Source organism: Melanerpes formicivorus, unplaced genomic scaffold (assembly GCF_026170545.1).
Source record: "Melanerpes formicivorus ecotype bairdi unplaced genomic scaffold, bMelFor1.0.p_v2 SCAF_12, whole genome shotgun sequence".
Lineage (NCBI taxonomy): Eukaryota > Metazoa > Chordata > Aves > Piciformes > Picidae > Melanerpes > Melanerpes formicivorus.
Window position 1 is genome coordinate 6,222,173 of NW_027142364.1, and position 20,655 is coordinate 6,242,827.

A 20,655-nucleotide genomic window follows, 5' to 3' on the forward strand; every position below is an offset into this window, starting at 1 on the left:
TATCCTGTGAGAGATGAATAAAATGCAGGAGGGAAAGTGCAAAGGGAGAAAGAAAATAGGGAAGTGCTGACCACAGCCTCAGGGCTGCAAAGGAGAAGTGTGAACACAGAGCAAGTGATGCTGGTGGGAGAAACTCATCTGCCAGTGTCTGGCAGTGATTTTAACATGTGTAAGGTCACCAGCAGTATCACTATATCGAGCAGGCAAAGCATTTTAGGGAAACTGTTTCCCCTAAATTAACTTTTCCCAGACGATTTTGTTCTTTAAACTTCAGACAGGAAGACTGTCACGTAGAGCAGGGAACTTGTCACCTAACACATGCTGTGCAGCAATAGGACACTTGCTGTGGAAGAATCACCTCCTCCTGGGTGAAAGGTATTCCTCAGGCATCTCTTTTTGCAGGATCAAGCCCAAAATGTATGTATACTGTTGCTGGTTTAGACATCCACTGTTCCCCAACTGCCACTTTTTATGCTTGGAGAACTATCCAGGTCCTCATTCTTTCTCAGCCATATGTTAGGCTTGCCACAATATTGTAAGCACAAAAAACCAAAGCTCTGGTTTGATTTGTCCAGTTTGGTGGGGAAGAGGGAAGGAATTGAGTGAACAAAATCTCTTCATATCAATATCCTTCTACAGCCATCACTGAGACATTTGTGAGAGTTCTAGAGAGATTTCCTGTTGCCATAGCTCTAATAACAAAAACTGATGCAGCTAAATGTACACTATAAAGAGAAAAGAAAGAAATTGCCTTCTGAGCAGAGAAGTCCCAGAGCATTGGGAATTCTGCAGGTAAGATACAGGAGCATTTTCTGACTCTTACATTCAAAGATTTCTGATATCAGCAAACACCTCATCGTAAGGCAGTGTGAGTGGCATCTGCATGACAACTGAGATATCAGAGAAGGGAATGTGATTTCAAAGTCACTTGGAATAATTCAGGCAGGCAGGTATCCCCATCTGACAAGCCCCATGGCCACACATTGCTGGAGGAGGCGACATCTCCCTCAGCACCACACCACGGTTCATTTGCAAAGAAAGATATTTCAGGGTAGGTAATTTGTGTTTATTTTTAAGACAAATAAATGAAGATAAAAATAAGTGCAGGTGCCTGGTTATTCTAGATTTCCAGTGAGAAAATTGGCCCCTTTTACACAGCTTCTAGGTCTATTCATTTTGGACCTAAATAAGAGCTGTTGTAGCAGGTTAGAAGAAACATTACTTTAGCCTCTCCTGATCTATGTGGCAGTGCCCAGATGCAAGCTCTCTTTGTACAGAACCATTCCTAACACGTCAATAAATTAATCACATCCTGGAGCTGCAGAGCAGACTTGTGCCAGCAGAGCACAGAGCAAGTTGGTATGCCTCGTCCTTCACACAGGCAAAGTTGCAAGGTCTAAAAGGTCATCTACCTCATGATGGCAAGTGAAAGTCTTGGCTGCAACAATTGTCAACAACTCTACAGAAGACACAGAACATCTTTACTAAGACCAGTAAGCTCAGACCAGCGTTGTAACTGCCCTTGGCTGTCTCATGTTCAGGCTAACGTAGCTGGGCTACCTAGTTTCATCACACAGGTCCTCCTTAAGCCTCTGTCTGCTGACCACACTGCAGAAGGATCCCATCACTGCTGCTATGCAGAGAGAGATGGATAGGGAAATCTCTGCTCTGTACCCAGCAAGAATGGTCACAGCTGAGAGCTCCTCCCTGGGCTGACCCCAAGTAAAGCAGCCAGCCTATATCTGTGCAATTTGACAAAAGGAACATGGAGATTTAGCAGGGGAGAACATCAATTTGGAAGTTATCCAGTAAGAAAGACCTTCTGTCCTTGGAGGCCTGCTTTCTATTAAATGTCTTTTCACAGAGTGAAGAGACCCCAGGTCTCTGACAGCAGAGACCTTTAGAACCAGATAGTCCCCCTCAGTAGCATACTTAGGGAGTTATCACAGGCAATCACAAGTATGAGATGGAGTCACCTAGATGATTAGTGTCTGGGATGCAGTGATCTGTACTTAAACACACTGCAGCAGTCAGCTAATTGTGGCTGAGCAGCCCTGGGATCCAAAATCCACTAGCTAAGCACGGCACAATTCCAACTCAACAAGCAGAGAGAGGTCCCTGGGCTGTGCCAAAAGCTCACACATACACAGAATTCCCCCATGGAGCAGGACACACATGTATGCAGGCCACCACTGCCACTCCAGCTAAGATGCCGAGGCTGCTCTGCTGGTGGCAAAATATTCTGCACAACATATTGAGTCCCCCAGAACCGGGGCTTTGAGGATCAAAAATGTGAAGTCCAGTAATAGCAGGTGTTCCAGGATCATTCTAAGAACATTGCCACCTCCCCAGCACAGGCATGAGCAGGGAGAAGAAGGAGGGACAGTTCCACGGCATGCCTCCCAGGCTGCATCTGGAACAGTGCATCGCGTGCTGGCACGTACCACCCACACACATGCATTCACCTGTCTTACCAGAGTGACTCCTGGCAGGGATTCAGGAGAAAACTGCCCTCAGTAAGGTGCAGCAGGCCACCACGCTGCTGTTGCTCTTGGCTTTGAATAACAAATATTTGCAAAAGAGCAACTGAATGACCCTCAAGCACAACCCCCGAGGAAGAGCTTTATTTAGCTTTACTTACTGTGGCAGGTGAGCATGGGAGATCCACCTGGCAGGCAGTCACTGCACACTGTCCCCTTTGCCAGTCACCTGCCAGATAGATCATTTCTACGACTTAGCCTTCAGTCCCTCTGTAAAAAGCCTCTCGTTGCACATTTCTTGGCTCAAGGCCTCACAGGAAGCATTTGTAACCATTCTCAATTAGCTATTTGTTTTTAAATTGTCTGTTTGTACCTCTTTTATGTCCTAGCTGCTCTGATGACATTAGTGAGCGATTGCACTGCGCCTTTTTTATGTCCACACACTGACATAAGTTATGCTGTGTGATTGGTTAATGTGCTGGAACCGCTTGACAATCTCTGCCTTCCTGCCTGCTTCCATTTGGGAGCAATGCAAATCGTAATAGCAGCTCTCAGAGTTAAGTACAGTTTGATAAATAATAATAGAAAAGTAACATTCGATTATTACTCTTACATTACTTCCGTGAAGGCAATTGCATCTGCTAGTTCACAATCTATGCTTTCTCCGCAACATCAGAGAAAATTTTGACAGGCTGAATTACCATTTCATTTTCAATGAGGAAAACATTGACAAGCTTTAAAGGATGGTTTTGAAGAGAGGCTATGGACAGCCAAAGATGTAAATTGCAGGTGGATGAAGAAACCTCAAAGGATCTTAGTTTTGGGAGTCTATCGACTGCAATACCATCTAAGCAAGATTTTTGCTATACAACCCCAAACCATATGTGCTTTTCCTGACTATGACTCATCATCTAAATACAAATCCAATTCCAGTTTCAGGGAGTTTATGATTCAACCTATTTTCCTGTTTCTGCTGTGCCTATGAGTGGTTTCACGTCTTTCTCTATTCTTCTTTCTTTGCCCCGTTAGTGAATGTAAGTTACACAGTTGGTCTGACACCCTGCTTTTTCCCAAGGTGGCGTGAAAATTGATGGTTTCAGCTTAAACGAGCGGTGGGTTTGCTAGAGCCCAAAGTGACATTGATGTTGCTCACCTGCCATTTTGCAGACAGTAGAAGAGGAACTTCTCCCACGTGTACTCCTCTGTCCATGTTATGGTGGTGCCAGGGCTCAGAGGTGTGCGGTTCACATGCTTCGGGTGCTGCCTGGACGATTCAAAAGAACCATAACAGAAAACACAGGAGATTTTGACCAGCCTCAGGTCTGTAAGTACATTTTAAACCCACAAAGTTTGAGTGTGTTTGAAATGTACTCAAATATTTCCTTCTTCACCATTGTGTCCTCATGACCCATTGAATCATCAAAGGCTCAGAGATGAAAGGAGGACTCATGGTTAGAAAATGCAAAGGACTCTCTGCTGAAGGGGGAATGGTTTGCTGTATCTTCTCTTTTTTTTCTTTCTTTCTTTTTTTTTTTTTTTTAATCCCAGAACAAATAGCTCTGGTGGATAATTTTTGGTGAGGGTTTTCACTGCAATGAATAACTGGGCTTGCACAAACCTATTTTATAAATAAAATTAATAAGCCCTCAATAAAAACAAAAAATAAAGCCCCACAGAAACCAATTGCAAAATCCCTGCAGTGTTTCATGAGCTCTGAGTTGCACTCATGGTGGAAAATTACCCAAACCACCACTAGCCTGTATGGAATCAAAAGCTAACATGGTCCTTTCAGGTAATTTTAGAGGCAACTTTCTTCAGGCTACTTTCTACTGATGGTAACATAAGACCTGTTACCATATTCAGCTGAAGAAAAGACACCTCCTATACCTAAACAACTTCTAGGGGCCTAAGATGGCATTGACAGGTCAAATTCACCCACAGTATAGTTCAACTGAGCCAATGAAGCTGTACCAAAGAAGGATTTACTGAGCTGGCACAAGTGTCTAATCTTTGTATTTGCTGTAAGAGATTTTTACCTTTTCAGAAATGTCTGTAATTTATTTTGGAAATAAATAAGTTTCCACCAGGTCAGAGTGAATCCGATGCGAAAGGACACCTGAGGACCCTTAAGCCTTTCTCTCCCACGAGATGGGTATGGAGGTGGAACTACTCACCCTGTAGAGACTTCATTGAGTAAACATGAACTTCACATAAAAATGTATTGTTTTCAACCTCAGAAATATTTACCAAAAAATCAGGGATCACGACCTACTGGACAAAAGGAAAACAGTCACAGCCCTCAAAGCCGGAGAAGACCGGGCCATACTCCTCGGGCTGGCCATGATGGTGTGCTCTATCATGATGTACTTTCTCCTGGGAATCACCTTGCTGCGGTCTTACATGCAAAGGTAATTTCATCATGGTTGCCCTGATCTCACACTCTCTTATCCACGTGGCTTATTCTTTTGACTCTTTTTATTTAAGTTTTACAATTTTTCCTTCCATAGCACAGGTCAGGTTCTGCACTTCCCTACCCCGGTATAAATCAAACATGACTACAGTGACAGCAAGTTGAATAATAATGGCATAAGTGAGGGAAAAATTAGATCCCTATTTGACAAAATCTTGATCCATAGGCTTTAGACTTGCCACAGTTTAACACCAGTATAATATCCATATCAGCTGGCCAGCAATCTGCTGAACCCTGTAAGCATCTCAGGGGCTGCTGTTGCAAAGCACATCAAACTCAGGAGAAAAGAGCAAAAATGTTTGACAGCCTCAAGAAAAAAATGGAGGCTGGAGAATTAATCTGCAGAAGAAATGGAGCTGCTTTGTAGTATGCAATTTTCCATGCAGATTATTGCTTTAATTCTAACAAGTGAAATCCTCCTGAAATATAGTAACTTGCTGAAAGTGAAAGATCATCTTTTATCATTACTGCACTGCACTTGATTTTGCTGAAGCCTTCTCTGACTTTCTTCTCTGCTACAGGGCAGAAAGTTTGGCTTGGGTTCATTAGCAGTGTTTAAAATCAGTTTCCAAGCACCAGCCCTATTCAGAATCCAGCCCAGACTGTAAGAAGTCTGTCGGCAATATTCTTTCCTGCCCTGATCAATGCAATTAGCAGAATGCAAAATGTGTGACTGAGGATGTCTGCCCAAACCCACCCTGAAACAGTAACCAACATCTGGCATGATTTGGCTTATCCACCACAGGCTTCTTCTTTAGACATGTACAGTAAATGCCTGCATTTAACCAGTGTAAGCAGCTTCAGTTTTATTGGTGCATCTACAAGAAAATACTGCTTCTTGACCCTGCAATGATAAGGAAAGAGATGGTGCCAGAGATGAAACTGTATTGATTTGCAGCATCTAATTTGTGTGATAAAGGTATTTGTCTCCTTTTTAAATCCAGGCAAAGTTTAGATTTTGAAAAAGAGATCAAGACCTGTTAATTATCTAAGAGCATTTGCTTTTCCAAATTGCTCTCCTAGACCTTTCAGCAATATCAGGGTCAATTGCAGAGGCTGCTAAGGTCAAAACTGCTCATGTGGAAAGAGATGATTTATATTGCAAACTATGTGAAAAATTGCCAGAAGATATCAAAGCACCTACAAAGTCTCAAATATTCCATCTTCTCACAAGTCTCATGTAGGTAGGTGTTACTTTATTACCCCCATGCATGAATGAAACAGCAGTCACAAAGGTAAAAGTGAGGAGAAGATGACAAACCAGGAACCTTTGCTGCCACATCTCTTTGCACCAGCCAAATGTCCTTAAGGCTTATTCTCCTTTACAGATAGTAATACCCCTCCAACAAAGTACTGCCTGATGGGGTGGGGGAATAATCCTTTCACTTGATTTCCCCCCAGAAATCATAGCATATAAATGTAAAGCAGAATATACAAGCAGAATTAATGCCAAAGTAAAATACCAAGAGACTTAGCCAGAAATTTTTGATATAAAGGTATTTGTAGGTTTGAAAGGGGCAAGGATACCCTCAAGCCAGTCATGGTGAGGGGCAGGGCAGCCATACTGGGTGCGAGTTGAAGGGTTGAGTGGGGTTAAAGGGGAGCCTTGAGGTGAAACCTTCTCCCAGCCTGTGAAGGCTTTTTCACAGAGCCCTTAGTGTGCCCTTCCCATTGCTCTCATCCCTAAGGAAAATACAGCTGAAAATTTTTAAATACATGCAAGAAACCCAGGTGACTATTGCCAGTGCACATCCAGGCCCCATTGCTCCAGTTTTAGTCTTTGCTGAATTGGAGGTAAGCTGAAAGCCTCCAGAATGATTACAACTGCTGACTTAACTTAGAAAAAACTGAGCAGGCTGCCACAGTAAAAGCCTTTCCACAGAGCTGCATGCATTACTTGTGTGGTAATGTTTCTTCATGCAATGACTATCCATACCCTAGTAATGCAGTCATCCCCCCAGCCTTCACTTTAAATTGACCTGGACTTAGTGGTTAACCATCAAGTCTTGGTCAAAGGTGTCCCACCATATGCAGCACCCGTGTGTGTTGAACTCTTCCCAGGGTAGGCTGCTCAGTTCTTGTCACTGATATATCTGCTGAGTCCCTTTGGCTTCAGACATACCTTCTCTAGAATAAAAGTTCCAATCACCTTTTCATTTACGCATAGACATGACAGAATCAGGCATTTTTTTTGTGCCCAAAGCACTAACTTTGTGTAGCACAGAATAATACACTGTCTGCAATGTGCGAGAGCCCAGCCTTTGCTCAAAGCCCTTCAACAAGTACCATCTCCTACAACATGCCCCCGGTGCATCCCTGATGGAAAGCCTGAGCTGCATTTACTGCTTATTGCCCATTATTGCCATGCTCTAATGTCTCTTTTTTCCTACTTAGTGTCTGGACAGAAGAAGCTCAGTGCTCGCTCCTCAATGCATCCATCACAGAAACCTTCAACTGCTCATTTAGCTGTGGTCCAGACTGCTGGAAAATCTCTCAGTACCCCTGCCTCCAGGTGTATGTTAATCTCACCTCTTCTGGCCAGAAGCTTCTGCTCTACCACACCGAGGAAACAATGAAAATTAATTCTGAGGTAGGAGCACAGAATATCATTTCTTCCTAAATGGGTTGCTGGAGGGCTGCTCACCTTATTATACCCATTCCTTGCTTTAAAGCAGCATAAGGCTTCCAGCTCCTCCTTCACTGATAAGTATGGAGCAGGGAAAGATGAAATCAGCGCACAGACTGAGCTCATCTCTAGGCAGGGCTGTTTTCTGCCTCCACCCTGCACAGGGAGAGTAGTTCATCCCATACCAGGTGATGTTCCCCAGTGGCTGAAGCCTCCCTTATCCTTTATTCATGCTTTACAGGCACAGGCTGGCACTGAGGACTTGTCATACTGATATTCTTGTGGAGCTGTGCACAAGTCTCTTCTCACCTGGGTATGACTCCACATGATAGCAAACACCCCAGTGATGTGCTCAGAGCATCTATGGTGCTGAGGATAAAAATTAACACAGGTCCAGGCAAGGTGATGGCCAGAGATGAGCGCCCCATGTCTAACAGCAGACATGTCTCTGCCTCAATCTCTGGTGACAAACTCTGCCCCCTGAGATCTCTGCTGAGGCCATCTGTGCCACTGGGGTCCCAGCACAGCACTTACCCCTGTGGATGCTGCAATGATGATGAAAATTTGATGAGCAGGGACTGTCAAGATAAAAGCAGCAGCACTAAAAGAAGAGGCCTGGCTTTGGAGTATATATAAACCAAAGAGTCAGCCCATCTTTCTTGCACATCTTCCCTTATTCCAGATGCTGAGCCGAAAGAACTCCTTTAAAGAAAACAGACCTCATGAGAAACTGGTGAGGGAACTGGTGTTTACTGTGGAGAAGAGAAAGCTCAGGGGAAACCTCACCCTCAGGGGAGATCTTATTGCTATCTACAACTACCTGAAAGGAGGTTGTAGTGAGGTGGGGGTCAGTGTTTTCTCCCTAATAAAAAGTGATAGGATGAGAGGAAATTGCCTCAAGTTGTACCAAGGGAAATTTAGATTGGAAATTAGAAGAAACTTCTTCTCTGAATGGGTTCTCAAACACTGGGATAGGCTCCTCACAGAGGTAGTTGACTCATCATCCCTAGAAGCGTTTAAAAAAAATGCATTGATGTGTTACTGAGGGACATGGTTTAGCACCACACTTGGTAGTTAGATAATGGTTGGATTCAATGATCTTAAAGGTCTTTTCCAACCAAAATGATTCTATGATTCCATATCTGCAGGGGCATTCTTTTCTTTGCTTCAGCAAGTACAAAATCCAGCATAACTCCATCCAGGTGGGATGGAGACAGCTCCTGTCTGGAGGCTGTAATGAAGGCGGCAGATACACAGAAGGCATCTCCCCGCTGGCCGCAGCTACAGCTGTGCAGCTGACGCTGGGCTGTGCATCACAGCCAGGCAGCCACTGCCTCCTCACAGGTGCCTGTTTGCTCCCTCTGAGGAGCAAGGCAAGATCAGACTAAGAAACGTCCCTCTGCCTACCTTCCTTTCCTCATATCTACAGTGCCTCAGTACCTAAGGCCAGAGGTTGCAGTGAGCCAGGACACAGCTAAGTCATTAGACTTACAAGTGCCAGATTTGCATTAACTACTTAGTTTTCCAAGGTCACCGAACCCCAAAATATGGGCACTTGGCAGAGCGCAGCCGTAATAACAGAGCCCTGGTTCAGGCTGCTGACAACCTAACCTATTGTGTTTCTATTTCTGGCAGCAGCTCAGCAGACCAAATTACTTCTGCATATTAAGATGAAGCGATATTAAAATTAGTCAAAGCATGGCGTGGTTGCACTGGGCTGGTTATTCTGCTGGGTAATTAGTTCCTGTGGCTGAGAGTCAAAGTCTTCTGGATTTGGAGTGTGAAACGCAGAAGAGTGCTCCCATCTTCCCCTCTGGTTCAGTGTCAGGGCAGAAAAGAGGCACTCAAAGTTCACAAAGCCTGCGGCAGGACAGACTCCACTTTCTGCTGGGACAGAAGGAAAAATCCAGTGATGCTCATGCCAAAGTTCGATTAAAATAGATCAGATTGGTCTCTGTGCTCCACTGGATTCAAATAAGTCAAAGAAATTCAACATAAAACTGCTCATCCTGTTACGGATGATTTTTGCTTGAGAAATGGACTTTGAAATTCACCCCGATGCCACCTCCTCTTAATTTAATGTAGGCATAGTTAATACTTCTCCAGCCCAAGGTTGTTTTACAGGTTAAGCTGTGCTCTCAGGAGGATTCCTAGGTTTTCCTGACACGGTGCTAGTGATGTGACCTGAATCCAAACACTGTTTTGAATGGCAGTTTGCAATGTCTATAAAATACCTGGCTTCTCGTGCTTGGCTGGAATTAGTATAGACTCCAGACTCAGATAGGCACAACCCATCGTAGCTCCCTGGACAGACACTCCCACTGCTCCTGCTGGAGAGCGGCCCCACGCAGCAGGAGGAGCGGCCCTGAGCGCCGCTGGTTTTGGGTTGCTCCGGCTGCCTGCTAGCCGTTTCTCTCCACTCACCTACTTAGGTCTGCTTTTCCTATCGTTCTCCTTGACAAATAAACAAACAAACCCCATTCCTCTCTAGCTGAGCCCTGACATTAACGAGGATGTTGTAGGGCACAGTGCTTACCCTCCAAGGCCAACACCAGTGACCTTCAAAAGGTCAGCATCCCCCTGCCATTCTCTCTGCCTCGATGAGCAGCGCCACACATGCAGAGCAGCATCTGGAGCCCGTCTCTCTCCTCTCCCTGCCAGCTACTGTGGATGGAGCAAAATGCACTTAGATTTTAAATAACAATCAATCCAGGAGACTTGCTGTCTAACCTGGCTGTCAGGTCATGGGGCACAGTAAGGAGTGGGTGCAATTTATATGGAGACATGCAGCCTGCTGCTGGCAGTGTCTGGTGGGAATCAGTGGGAAGTAAGTGGATACCTGTCTTGCTGTCCAAGTCTTTCCCAGGAAAGCACAGGAGCACAGGAAAAGCTCATGGCTTTTCATTGCTCTCAGTGTGCATATTTTATCTCTAGCCTTCAGGACAACTCCAGCCCGCTGCCAATACTGCAGCCATGGTGGCTTAAATGCTTTTATGGCTACACTTTTCTGCCTCAGCTGTCAGAGGATGTAAGAGCCTCTGTGTGAGGTAAACTGGTGAATGTCCCCTCACACCTAGACCCCAGAGCCAGGCTGTCACCCTGAGGGAGGGCTGCAGTAGCTAAAACAGTTCTAGAGGCCTCATTTTAATCTCATACTGCACCCTTTTGATCCTTTTTATGTCATCAGCACTACTGCTGATTTATACTCTTGCTCTGTAAGTGAGATAACAAGCAGGGTTTAATCACCAGAATCATGGTTATGCCAGCAATAACTGCCTGAGACTCAGAAATTATGGGGGATCTCATGGCTTCCTGCTGAAGGTCCAGCCATTTATCACCCAGAAGGGGGTTTGCCTGCTGCAGGACAGGAGCAGTGATGTTCGGGAGCAGAGCCAGCTCTTCACAGCAGACCCATTTGTGGGCTGGGACCAGTCAGCTAGAATTAGTATCAGGCCACCACAGGCACAAATCTCCTCCTTCAGCCTTTGGTTCAAACCTGTTGCACTTTCCAAAAGTGCAGCAAACTGACATTCCAAGCAGTTTCTCACAAAGATTGTCACAGCACGTTCTGTCAAAGTTTGCAGGCTGAGCATGGATACAAGCACCAACTGCAGACGCATGACAAGAGCCATACATTTCACTCCCCAGCCTGAGCTGGGGGCTTTTCTGGCAATATTATTTTCAATGTGACATCACTGATTAAAATGAAACTGCCCCCAGCTTGCCTGAAAGTGTTGTGCAACCTACACCCTTAGACATATTCATAACTTGACTGGACAAGTCCCTGAGCAACTCTACACTGAGTGGATGGGACATGTCCAGAAGTAGTTCATACAGGGTACCTAGCCAATCCTTTACCTTAGGAAAGTAGAGCTGGAAACAACAATGTAGTAAGTTCTCTTTGTGACTGTCTAGTACATCCTTGTTGTGATCAGATTGCATGTACCAAGAACCACTTTTCTCATGTTGTATCACAGAATCCTCACTTGAGGTAGAGTGCCAGACATTGTTTAACTTCAGATCTCCAGGTGTTTGACAATGCAGACATGTATTAAAACAGCATCAATTTAGTAGCCTACATCCACAGGTACAGCATAACAGCTGTGCATATAAAATTCCCAGCCAAGCTTTGGAGAAAACTAAATAAAGATCAAACCAAAGAACATATCAAACATCCCATTATCCATATCTACCTCCTTTTCTGCCTGTGACCTATGCAACACAGGAGGCATCAGCAAGGCAGAACCAGCCCTGTGCTATCCCTGAGATGTTGAGGTATGGCAGGAAGCCAGGAGCACCCCAAGAAAAAAAAAACCACAACACAAGAACAAAAATCCAAGCTGGAAATACTGCTGTCATGTCAGCAACAGCACATCATTTGGTAAAAGAAAATGAGGGACATTTCCCTGAGAAATGTCCTGTTTCTTAGATTGTGACCTGCTGAAGAGCCATAGGCACTGGAAGAGGGCTTGTGGCTTTGGACATTTATGACAAAACTGGGCAGAGTGCAAGAGAATATCCTGGAGGGACCAGACCTGCATCAGCAGGAAGATGGATGAGATATTACTTCTCTGATATTTTCCATCTCTAATTTCTAGAGTCCTATGAAATATTCATAATGGCAGTGATGCCATGCTCTACCCTTAATGCTTCAGTCTGCTAATGCCAGACTAACTTGCTGTCGCGCTTCAAATCACATTCTCTGCTAATAAACTTGCCAATGAATCAATCAAATCCTGTTATGAGATTAATCTTTTGAACATTATGAGGACTAGAGACTTGTCTCAGTAAATTACAAAAAGAAGAAGAAAAAAAAAGAAGTCTCAGCATAGTCATAAGAAAGAACAGAGAGACATAAAGCACAAAAATGAATTAAAAAACAATCATCAAAAGCCATAGGTCACATTTTTTTTAATCAAAACATTTTTTTCATTGGTAAATTATCTGAAATTACTTGAGATGCTGGCCCAGGACAAGCAGATTAGGTAGCACTGTTTGGGAGTATGGTGGGGACCTGCAGTCACTGATAACTGCAAGGGAGAGGTGACCTGCTAGGTCACCCCATGCACGTTGAACAAGAACTTAAGCAGCAGATTTGCACCCCTTCTGAAGCAGTCCTTGCCTGCATAGGGATTGTGCAGCTCTAGAAAATCTTCAAGCATGGAGGGGAGGACGTGTCTTAAAAAGAGGAGGGAGTGAGAGGTCCTCAGCTGCTCTCACCAATCCTCTTCCAGCCCAGTAGCAGCAACAGTAAATCCAGAAGTTTCTGCTCTAGGTCAAAATCCAGATGTGGCCTCAATTCTTGTGTGTCTCCCACTTCACAATCCCACACTAGCTCTTTGAAAGAATGATCAGCACAGGCCAAGGCCACAAACCTGCATGTTCATAGAATCATAGAATGCACCAGGTTGGAAGGGACCTCTAAAGGTCACCTAGTCCAACCCCCTGTATTAAGCAGGGACATCAACTAGATGAGATTGCTCAGAGCCACACCAAGCCTGGTCTTAAATCTCTCCAGGGATGGCCTCTACTACTTCATTGGGCATGTTACCTGGAATGTCTTCAACGCCTGGATTCTATAGGCTTGCCTTTCAGCTTAATTAACTTGCCTTTAGCATTCTTCGGGAATGCCAGGTTGAAACTCTTAGTGTCACTCCCAGATCTTCTGTTCCTTGTGACTGAGATTGACATTCAAGCAGCATCTTAAGAGAGAAGGGACTGTTGGATTTTAGCTGGGGTCAAGAGTAAAAGCAAGACTAAGAGCCAGCCTAATAGTCAGGCTGATTTTCAACCAAAGGTTGAATCAAAGTCTTCTGGGTTCTCAGTAGGAAGACAATATTTCTCCAAGTCTGCTTGTCCCTGAAGAATTACTCCCCAAGGGAAAAAAAAAAATTAATATAATCTGTATGAAGCTCTCTCATCAGCCTTCTCCTCTGTGGGTGAATTCCTGTGTCCACTACAATCACTTTGATCTGATCCAAGTGAGATCTGAGCTGCCAGATTTGTATTTACAAAGAGTCAATTGCCCACCTAACTATGAACATATGCATGCCACTTAAGATGAAGAGGTACTTCATCAGCTCCATTTCTGCATGTGTAAATTGGCAATAATAATATGTTCACCTATCTCACAAGGCTGCTGTACAGATTAAAGCATTAATGTTTGAGCAGCACTTGGAAGTTCTCCAATGAGAAATTCTGGAGATGCGCAAAATATTGAGTTTTGTCTGTGATAAATTTATTATTAGCTTAATAGTGTTCCACTCTTATCATGAAAAGCATAATCATCTCGAGATTTCCCTGTTTGGCACCTGAAAACAGACATTGTATCAGGTTTGGAGATGCATTTCTCTCTCTCTCTAATCTCTTCCCAGTGCTCATACATACCCAAGTGCGGCAAGAACTATGAGGAATCCATGTCACTGGTGAATGTCGTGATGGAAAACTTCAGGAAGTACCAACGCTTCTCCTGCTTCTATGACCCAGAAGGTGTTCAGAAGAATGTGATATTAACAAAACTGTACAGCTCCAATGTGCTGTTCCACTCCCTCTTCTGGCCCACCTGCATGATGATTGGCGGGGTTGCCATCGTCGCCATGGTAAAGCTGACTCAATACCTTTCCCTCCTTTGCGAGAGGATCCAAAGGATCAACAGATAAAACTGGAGACTTCTCTGATTGAATTACAGTGAAAATACTGTTCTCTCATTCTTCACCAAAGAACCTTAAGTTTGTAATGTGCAAGTCTGTTATGAGTTCCTTATATTCTTATAAGTAGAGCAATAATGCAAAAGCTGTTCTATATGCAAACATGATGTTATTATTATGCAGACACCTGGGAAAAATACTGTTTTGTGTTGACTGTCTATATGATCTTGGTTGATGCTGAGACTAGTACTTCTTTCTTTTCTACAGCCAAAATAGGGCTCAGTGTGACCTTTTGCCAAGCTTAGTCAATTGACATTTTTCAGTGTAAAGGATTCTGGGGAAAATTCACCACTGGACAAAGGGCAGCCAACCACTTGTGCATCACTGCAAGTCTCATGCCTGGCTCAGTCCATTCAATGGATTTGTGGCTTTGCTTTTATATTATCGGCTGCAGAGATGGAAAAAAAATGTATCTATTATTGATAAGGTGGTGGGGTTTTATGGTAAGATGACACAAAATGAGCATATTTTGAGGCCAGGATAAGCATACACAGTATTTTCAGCCTCAGCAGGACTTGGTGATGCTTTGTGCTTGCTCCCTCGGTTCAAGGTGTTTAAGGTCTTTTGGAAAACACTTTGGAGTTTTATTTTACATAAAACACAAAAATTTCCTTCTGTCTTAACATCATCATTGTCACTTGCAGAAGCTGTAGCCAAAAGCCAAAATTCACCTTGTTCCATTTTCTATTCTAGTCTGAGCCCTATTGATGGAGATGGGACCAGAACTCCTTATGTAAAGGTTTATTACTCATTTGTCTTGTATTTGCTACCATGTCACTGTAAAGAAAAAAAAAAATAATAACAACAATCAGCTATTTTTTCATTTTTTACTTCCAACTATTTTAGATTTTTTTACTTGATATATATACAGATATATATATAAAGAAAAAGCTATATTATATCTAGCTGTGTATTGGAACCTGATTATGTTGTTTTTTTTTTCCCCTTTGTTTTTACCTACTAGAACGAGAACAGTATAACTCATGTGTTTATAACCTTCATCCTTGGACAATATCATAGCACAGAGGAGCAGCACTGCAGGATCCTATCCAATATTCATAATGTTGTTTCAGTCAGAGGTCTCTGTTGCTGTGACATCAGAATTGACAAAAAGCTCATCCAATTCTATGGCTCTATTAACTGAATTGTTAGATAATCATCATAATACATCTGGAAATCTCTCCTGACCTTAACTCACAATGCAATGGTGGCTGACATGAATTAGGATTTAAAAGGCTCAGGTGCAATGATTTATTGGAATGACTGAGATTCTGGATAAGATGTTGTCCTGTCTGTCAAATATTTACCACAGAGATCTTGCCAGCAGAATTTCATGCACACTATAGTCACAATTTCTGCATAATGCATTTTTATTCCCCTGTATGAAGCATTCTTTCTTATGTATGAAGGGCACCTCTTGCAGTTTCTCACTTTGCACCCATCCTGAAGGGCAAACACCACGCAGCTCCTGCGAGCACCCTGCAAACTCACTACTCAGTAGCTCAAAGAAACCATTTACAAACCTATTCAAACCTGTTCTTTATGAAGTGTGTCTTGTGATTCATAAGAAGTGATTCTCACTTTCCAACCTGCCCTCCTCCTGAAGGCTTCCTGTTCAGAGTTGATTGATAAGTGAATGCATTTTTCCAGATATGCTTTATTGCTTTTTTTCTTCCTTTCCTTCCTTATTTCTGAAAAGCAGCAGTGAGGGGGAAGAAATGGTCTGTAAATGAGGCACAAAAGCAGAGATTTATTGAATGATGAGAGCAGACTCAAGGGGCCTCCAGATAAAAATAGTGTAATTAGCATAATATCTCATGACTACACAGCACCTGCTCCACGACCACCATTTTTGCACCCTTCCCAGAGCCAGGGGCAAGACCCTCACCAGCCAAGACACCACACAGAGGAGTTCAGCCCCAGTAAGGAGGCCAAACCAGCACCCGTGGATGATATTGAGGTAGCAATCAATTCTGTTCCTAACAACCGGGGGGCCACCAGGCCCCCCGGCCTTTGTTGTCACCACCACCATCACCCAGTGTGCACCAAGGGCACTCACCAGTGATGAGGAGGATCCCTCAGCCCAGATGGGCTCAGCTTGGGGCTTCTGCCTCTCCTCGGGGGGATTAAATAGGGGAGTGGGTGGGGAGGGCCAAGTGGCCACACCTGGGGTGGGAAGAGACTCCAACAGAGCCCAGGTGCTCTGGGGTTTGAGAGGAAAAAGGGGGAAAATGGGGTGGGTGAGGGACTTTTAGGGTATCAGGTAATGATTGGACTAGGGAGAATGGAAAAAATGATAGAAATGGGGAGATTCAGACTGGATTTTAGGAAAAAATTCTTCACTATGAAGGCAGCGAGACACTGGAACAGTTTTCCCAGGGAGGTGGTAGAAGTCACATCCCTTGGAGTTTTCATGGCCAGGCTATATGTGGCTCTGGGCAACCTGGTGCATTATGAGGTGTCCCTCCCAGTGGCAGGGCAGTAGCAAATGGATGATCCTTGAGGTCCCTTCCAACCCCAACAATTCTATGATTCTAAAACAATTTTGCAATTTAGGTTGGATGTTAGGAAGAAATTCTTCACAGAAAGAGTGGTTGGCCATTGGAATGGGCTGCCAGGGAGGTGGTGGAGTCACCATCCCTGTAAGTGTTTAAAATAAGACTGGATGAGGCACTTATCCATGGTTCAGTTGATTAGATGGTGTTGGGTGATAGGTTGGACTTGATCTTGAAGGTCTTTTCCAACCTGGTTGATTTTGTAATTCTATAAACCAAGAAAATAATGGTTTTTTTTCCCTCAAAAAGGCTGCAAAGCAAGGATTTCTGCCTAGCTCATCTATATATAAGTTCATATTCCACAAAGTAGCATTAAAAATTTCAAGATGTTACAAAACTTTTCAAGTCATGCAAGTGTAACATGAGCTGTAAAAAAAAAACCACAAAAGAAGAAAAGAAAAATAAGAGTTCTCAGCAGCGAAAATGAACCTGCAATCCTGTCATTAGTAGTATCATTTTCCTTAGAAAAATAAATTCCTGAAGGGTGGGGGTATAATCAGGGCTCCAAAAATATGTAATAAAAATATTTAATCTTTCAGATTTTTTTTTCCTTTGTAGCTTCTGTTACCAAGGTATGCGTAGTTCTGATGCAACAGGGAATATATATGGATTTGTCTGCAAAGTGCAGGTTTGATCCATCTGTGGGATTTGCAGAAACCTTCAGCAGCACATCTGGGCATCCCTGATGGCACTGAGACTGGACTCGTACAGTCTTTGGTAGACTGACAGCAGCTTCTATTCAACCACTCAGCTGCCAGCAGAAAGCTGACTCACTGCCAGAGCCAGCATGGATGGGGGGGCAGAGACAAGGGAACCCCCCACCCCACTGGTGCAGTACCCCCACTGCTCTATTGCACAGGCACAGGACTGTCAGTTGTTCCAGTAGCAATACCCAGTTGGGATATGGGGATTCATTGCCTGGTGCCCACGACAAAAGGGGCTCCAGGCTGCAGATGCTCATCATTGTGGCAAAATTCCGCAAGTTTTGCTGAGAAGGGAAGTATCTAGGTGAGACATCCCCCTCCCCTCCCCTTCCCACCCCCTTTCACCTAGATAGGCTTCCAAAAGCACTGCAGCAAGCTGTTATTCTTCCTAACCATGATGGGCACCATTTGTTGTTCTCCAACACAGCTGAAGGCACAAACCCTGTTACCGTATAGCAATGAGATTATAGAAATGTAGAGAGCAGAGAATCTCAGAAGTCCTCCCAGAAGTCCTTTATTGCTGTACTGTAGAATCTCCAGCATTACAGAGTCTTAGGGTCCCACTTACAGCAGAAGTGCCAGAAGCCCTTAACAGATGAAGCAGCTAAAAGAAGTCCCAAGCATATCCCTAGCAGCATCCCTAAATCGAAGCCCTTGCCAAAAGAAGTACCTAACTAACAGAAGCAGAAGCCCCTAGTAGCCCTAATCCCCTAGGCCGCCTTATAGCTCACAGTGACTGATTTTTGTGCTCTTTGTTATCAATCACTTAATCAATAAATCCCAACCTCATACATAAATTAAAATCTTTTCCCAATGAGCGGTGCCAGCATGTCAAGGAGGTGGCTTCTGCAGCCCAAAGAGTATCAAGGTGAGGATGTTGTTCTTGGTACACATGGCATGCTATTGTTTTGCTCTATGCAGCATGCTGAGAAATTGGTCAGCTAAGGAATCAAGCACTCTGCACGTGTCCAACAGCTGCCCTCAAAACAGTGGCTGCAACAGTTCCCATACCTCTGTTTTAGAAACAGTGTTTTAGAAACAGCAGGAGCAGGGAGGTCATTCTGCCCCTGTACACTGCACTGGTTAGGCCACACCTTGAGTCCTGTGTCCAGTTCTGGGCCCCTCAGTTTAGGAAAGATGTTGACTTGCTGGAAGGTGTCCAGAGAAGGGCAACAAAGCTGGGGAGGGGTTTGGAGCACAAGCCCTTTGAGGAGAGGCTGAGGGAGCTGGGGTTGCTTAGCCTGCAGAAGAGGAGTCTCAGGGGAGACCTTACTGCTGTCTACAACTACCTGAAGGAAGGCTGTAGCCAGGTGGGGATTGGTCTCTTCTTTCAGGCAACCAGCACCAGAACAAGAGGACACAGTCTCAAGCTGTGCCAGGGGAAGTTTAGGCCTGAGATGAGGAGAAAGTTCTTCACAGAGAGAGTTGTTAGCCATTGGAATGGGCTGCCCAGGGAGGTGGTGGAGTCACCATCCCTGGAGGTGTTCAAGAGGGGATTGGACGTGGCACTTGGTGCCATGGTCTAGTCATGAGGTCTTGGGTGACAGGTTGGACTTGATGATCTTTGAGGTCTCTTCCAACCTTGGTGATACTGTGATTTGGTGATTCTGTGATCCTATATTATTCTATTACTTATTCATTATTACTTATCCTATATTATTCTATTATTTATTCACTATTACTTGTCCTCCATTATTAAAAATACATCATACTTATATTTTATTATAATTAACTACAAGTTATAATATAGTATTACAATTACTTATATTTACATATACTTACTTATATTTTATCATAATTAACTACTTATAATATTCTATTATAACTACTTATTACTTAACATACTATATTATAATTACTGAATGCTTATTGTAATTATTCTTTTTTTATTATTCCTGCTGCTAAAAGATCATGACCCCTATCTAGATAGCCCAATTGGCTCTCTGGGAGCGATTTCATCCTTTATAAAGTTGGTTTCCTCTCAAGCAGAGAGGTTTGATCTGCGTTTGGTGTTGCCATCCTCAGCTGTCCCTTGCTCATCTCAGCACGCTTACTGGTGCCTAAGGAAGGACCATGCTGTTGATGGCAATTCACAAGCCAGCAATGATGCCTGGCATCACCAGCAAAATGAATAGACTGGAATGGAATGGAATGGAATGGAATAAACCATGTTGGAAGAGACCTTCAAGATTGTGTCCAACCTATCATCCAACAAAATTTAATCAACTAAACCATGGCACGAAGCACCCCATCAAGTCTCCTCCTAAACACCTCCGATGATGGCAATTCCACCACCTCCCCAGGCAGCCCATTTCAATGGGCAATCACTGTTTCTGTGAATAATTTCTTCCTAACATCCAGTCTAAACTTCCCCTGGTGCAGATTGAGACTGTGTCCTCTTGTTCTGGTGCTGGTTGCCTGAAAGAAGAGACCAGACCCCACCTGGCTACAGCCTCCCTTCAGGTAGTTGTAGACAGCAATAAGATCTCCTCTGAGCTTCCTCTTCTCCAGGCTAAGCAACTCCAGCTCCCTCAATCTCTCCTCATAGGGCTTGTGTTCCAAACCCCTCTCCAGCTTTGTTGCCCTTCTCTGGACACCTTCCAGCAAGTCAACATCTTCCTAAACTGAGGGGCCCAGAACTGGACACAGGACTCAAGGTGTGGCCTAACCAGTGCAGTGTACAGGGGCAGAATGACCTCCCTGCTCCTGCTGGCCACACTGTGGCTTTTTCACACCATTACCTCCAGTGACATTGGCCTTTTACAGGATGATTTACGTGGTCTGTGATAAAGCAGCTCTTGATTTTTGCGTGTGACATTTTCAGTGCCTGCATTGTGCGTCCCGGTCCTGGTGACAGGGAAGCTGATTGCTCCTGACATTTACACATCAAACGTTGCTTTCAACACATCGAGCCATAAACATTTCCCCAGCACTGCTGTGGTGAAACATCTTGACGCCGTTGCAGTCTATAATCATTCTGTTGACACTAACGGAGAGATCTGTGGGATGGGAAAACAACCTGAGTAATTGCGTGGAGTGAGGTAAAACAATAATTTTAAAGGGAATTATCCAGCTGATCACGGGCATGGTTAACCCCCTTACCGAAGTGTTAC

The 20,655-nt window shown here is 44.1% G+C and overlaps 1 protein-coding gene across 8 annotated transcripts in view; it reads left to right on the plus strand.

Moving 5' to 3' along the window:
* The window catches only part of LOC137444413 (calcium-activated potassium channel subunit beta-2), a 169,100-nt gene extending 152,691 nt beyond the window's left edge, over window positions 1-16,409 (plus strand). For all 8 annotated transcript variants that reach the window (XM_068145053.1, XM_068145050.1, XM_068145046.1 and 5 more), the window contains 3 exons: window positions 4,718-4,888; window positions 7,345-7,540; window positions 13,951-16,409. In XM_068145053.1, coding sequence (XP_068001154.1) covers window positions 4,718-4,888; window positions 7,345-7,540; window positions 13,951-14,235 — 652 coding nt within the window. In that variant the 3' untranslated portion in view covers window positions 14,236-16,409. The remainder of the gene's footprint in view (window positions 1-4,717; window positions 4,889-7,344; window positions 7,541-13,950) is intronic.
* Window positions 16,410-20,655: the final 4,246 nt, after the last annotated feature.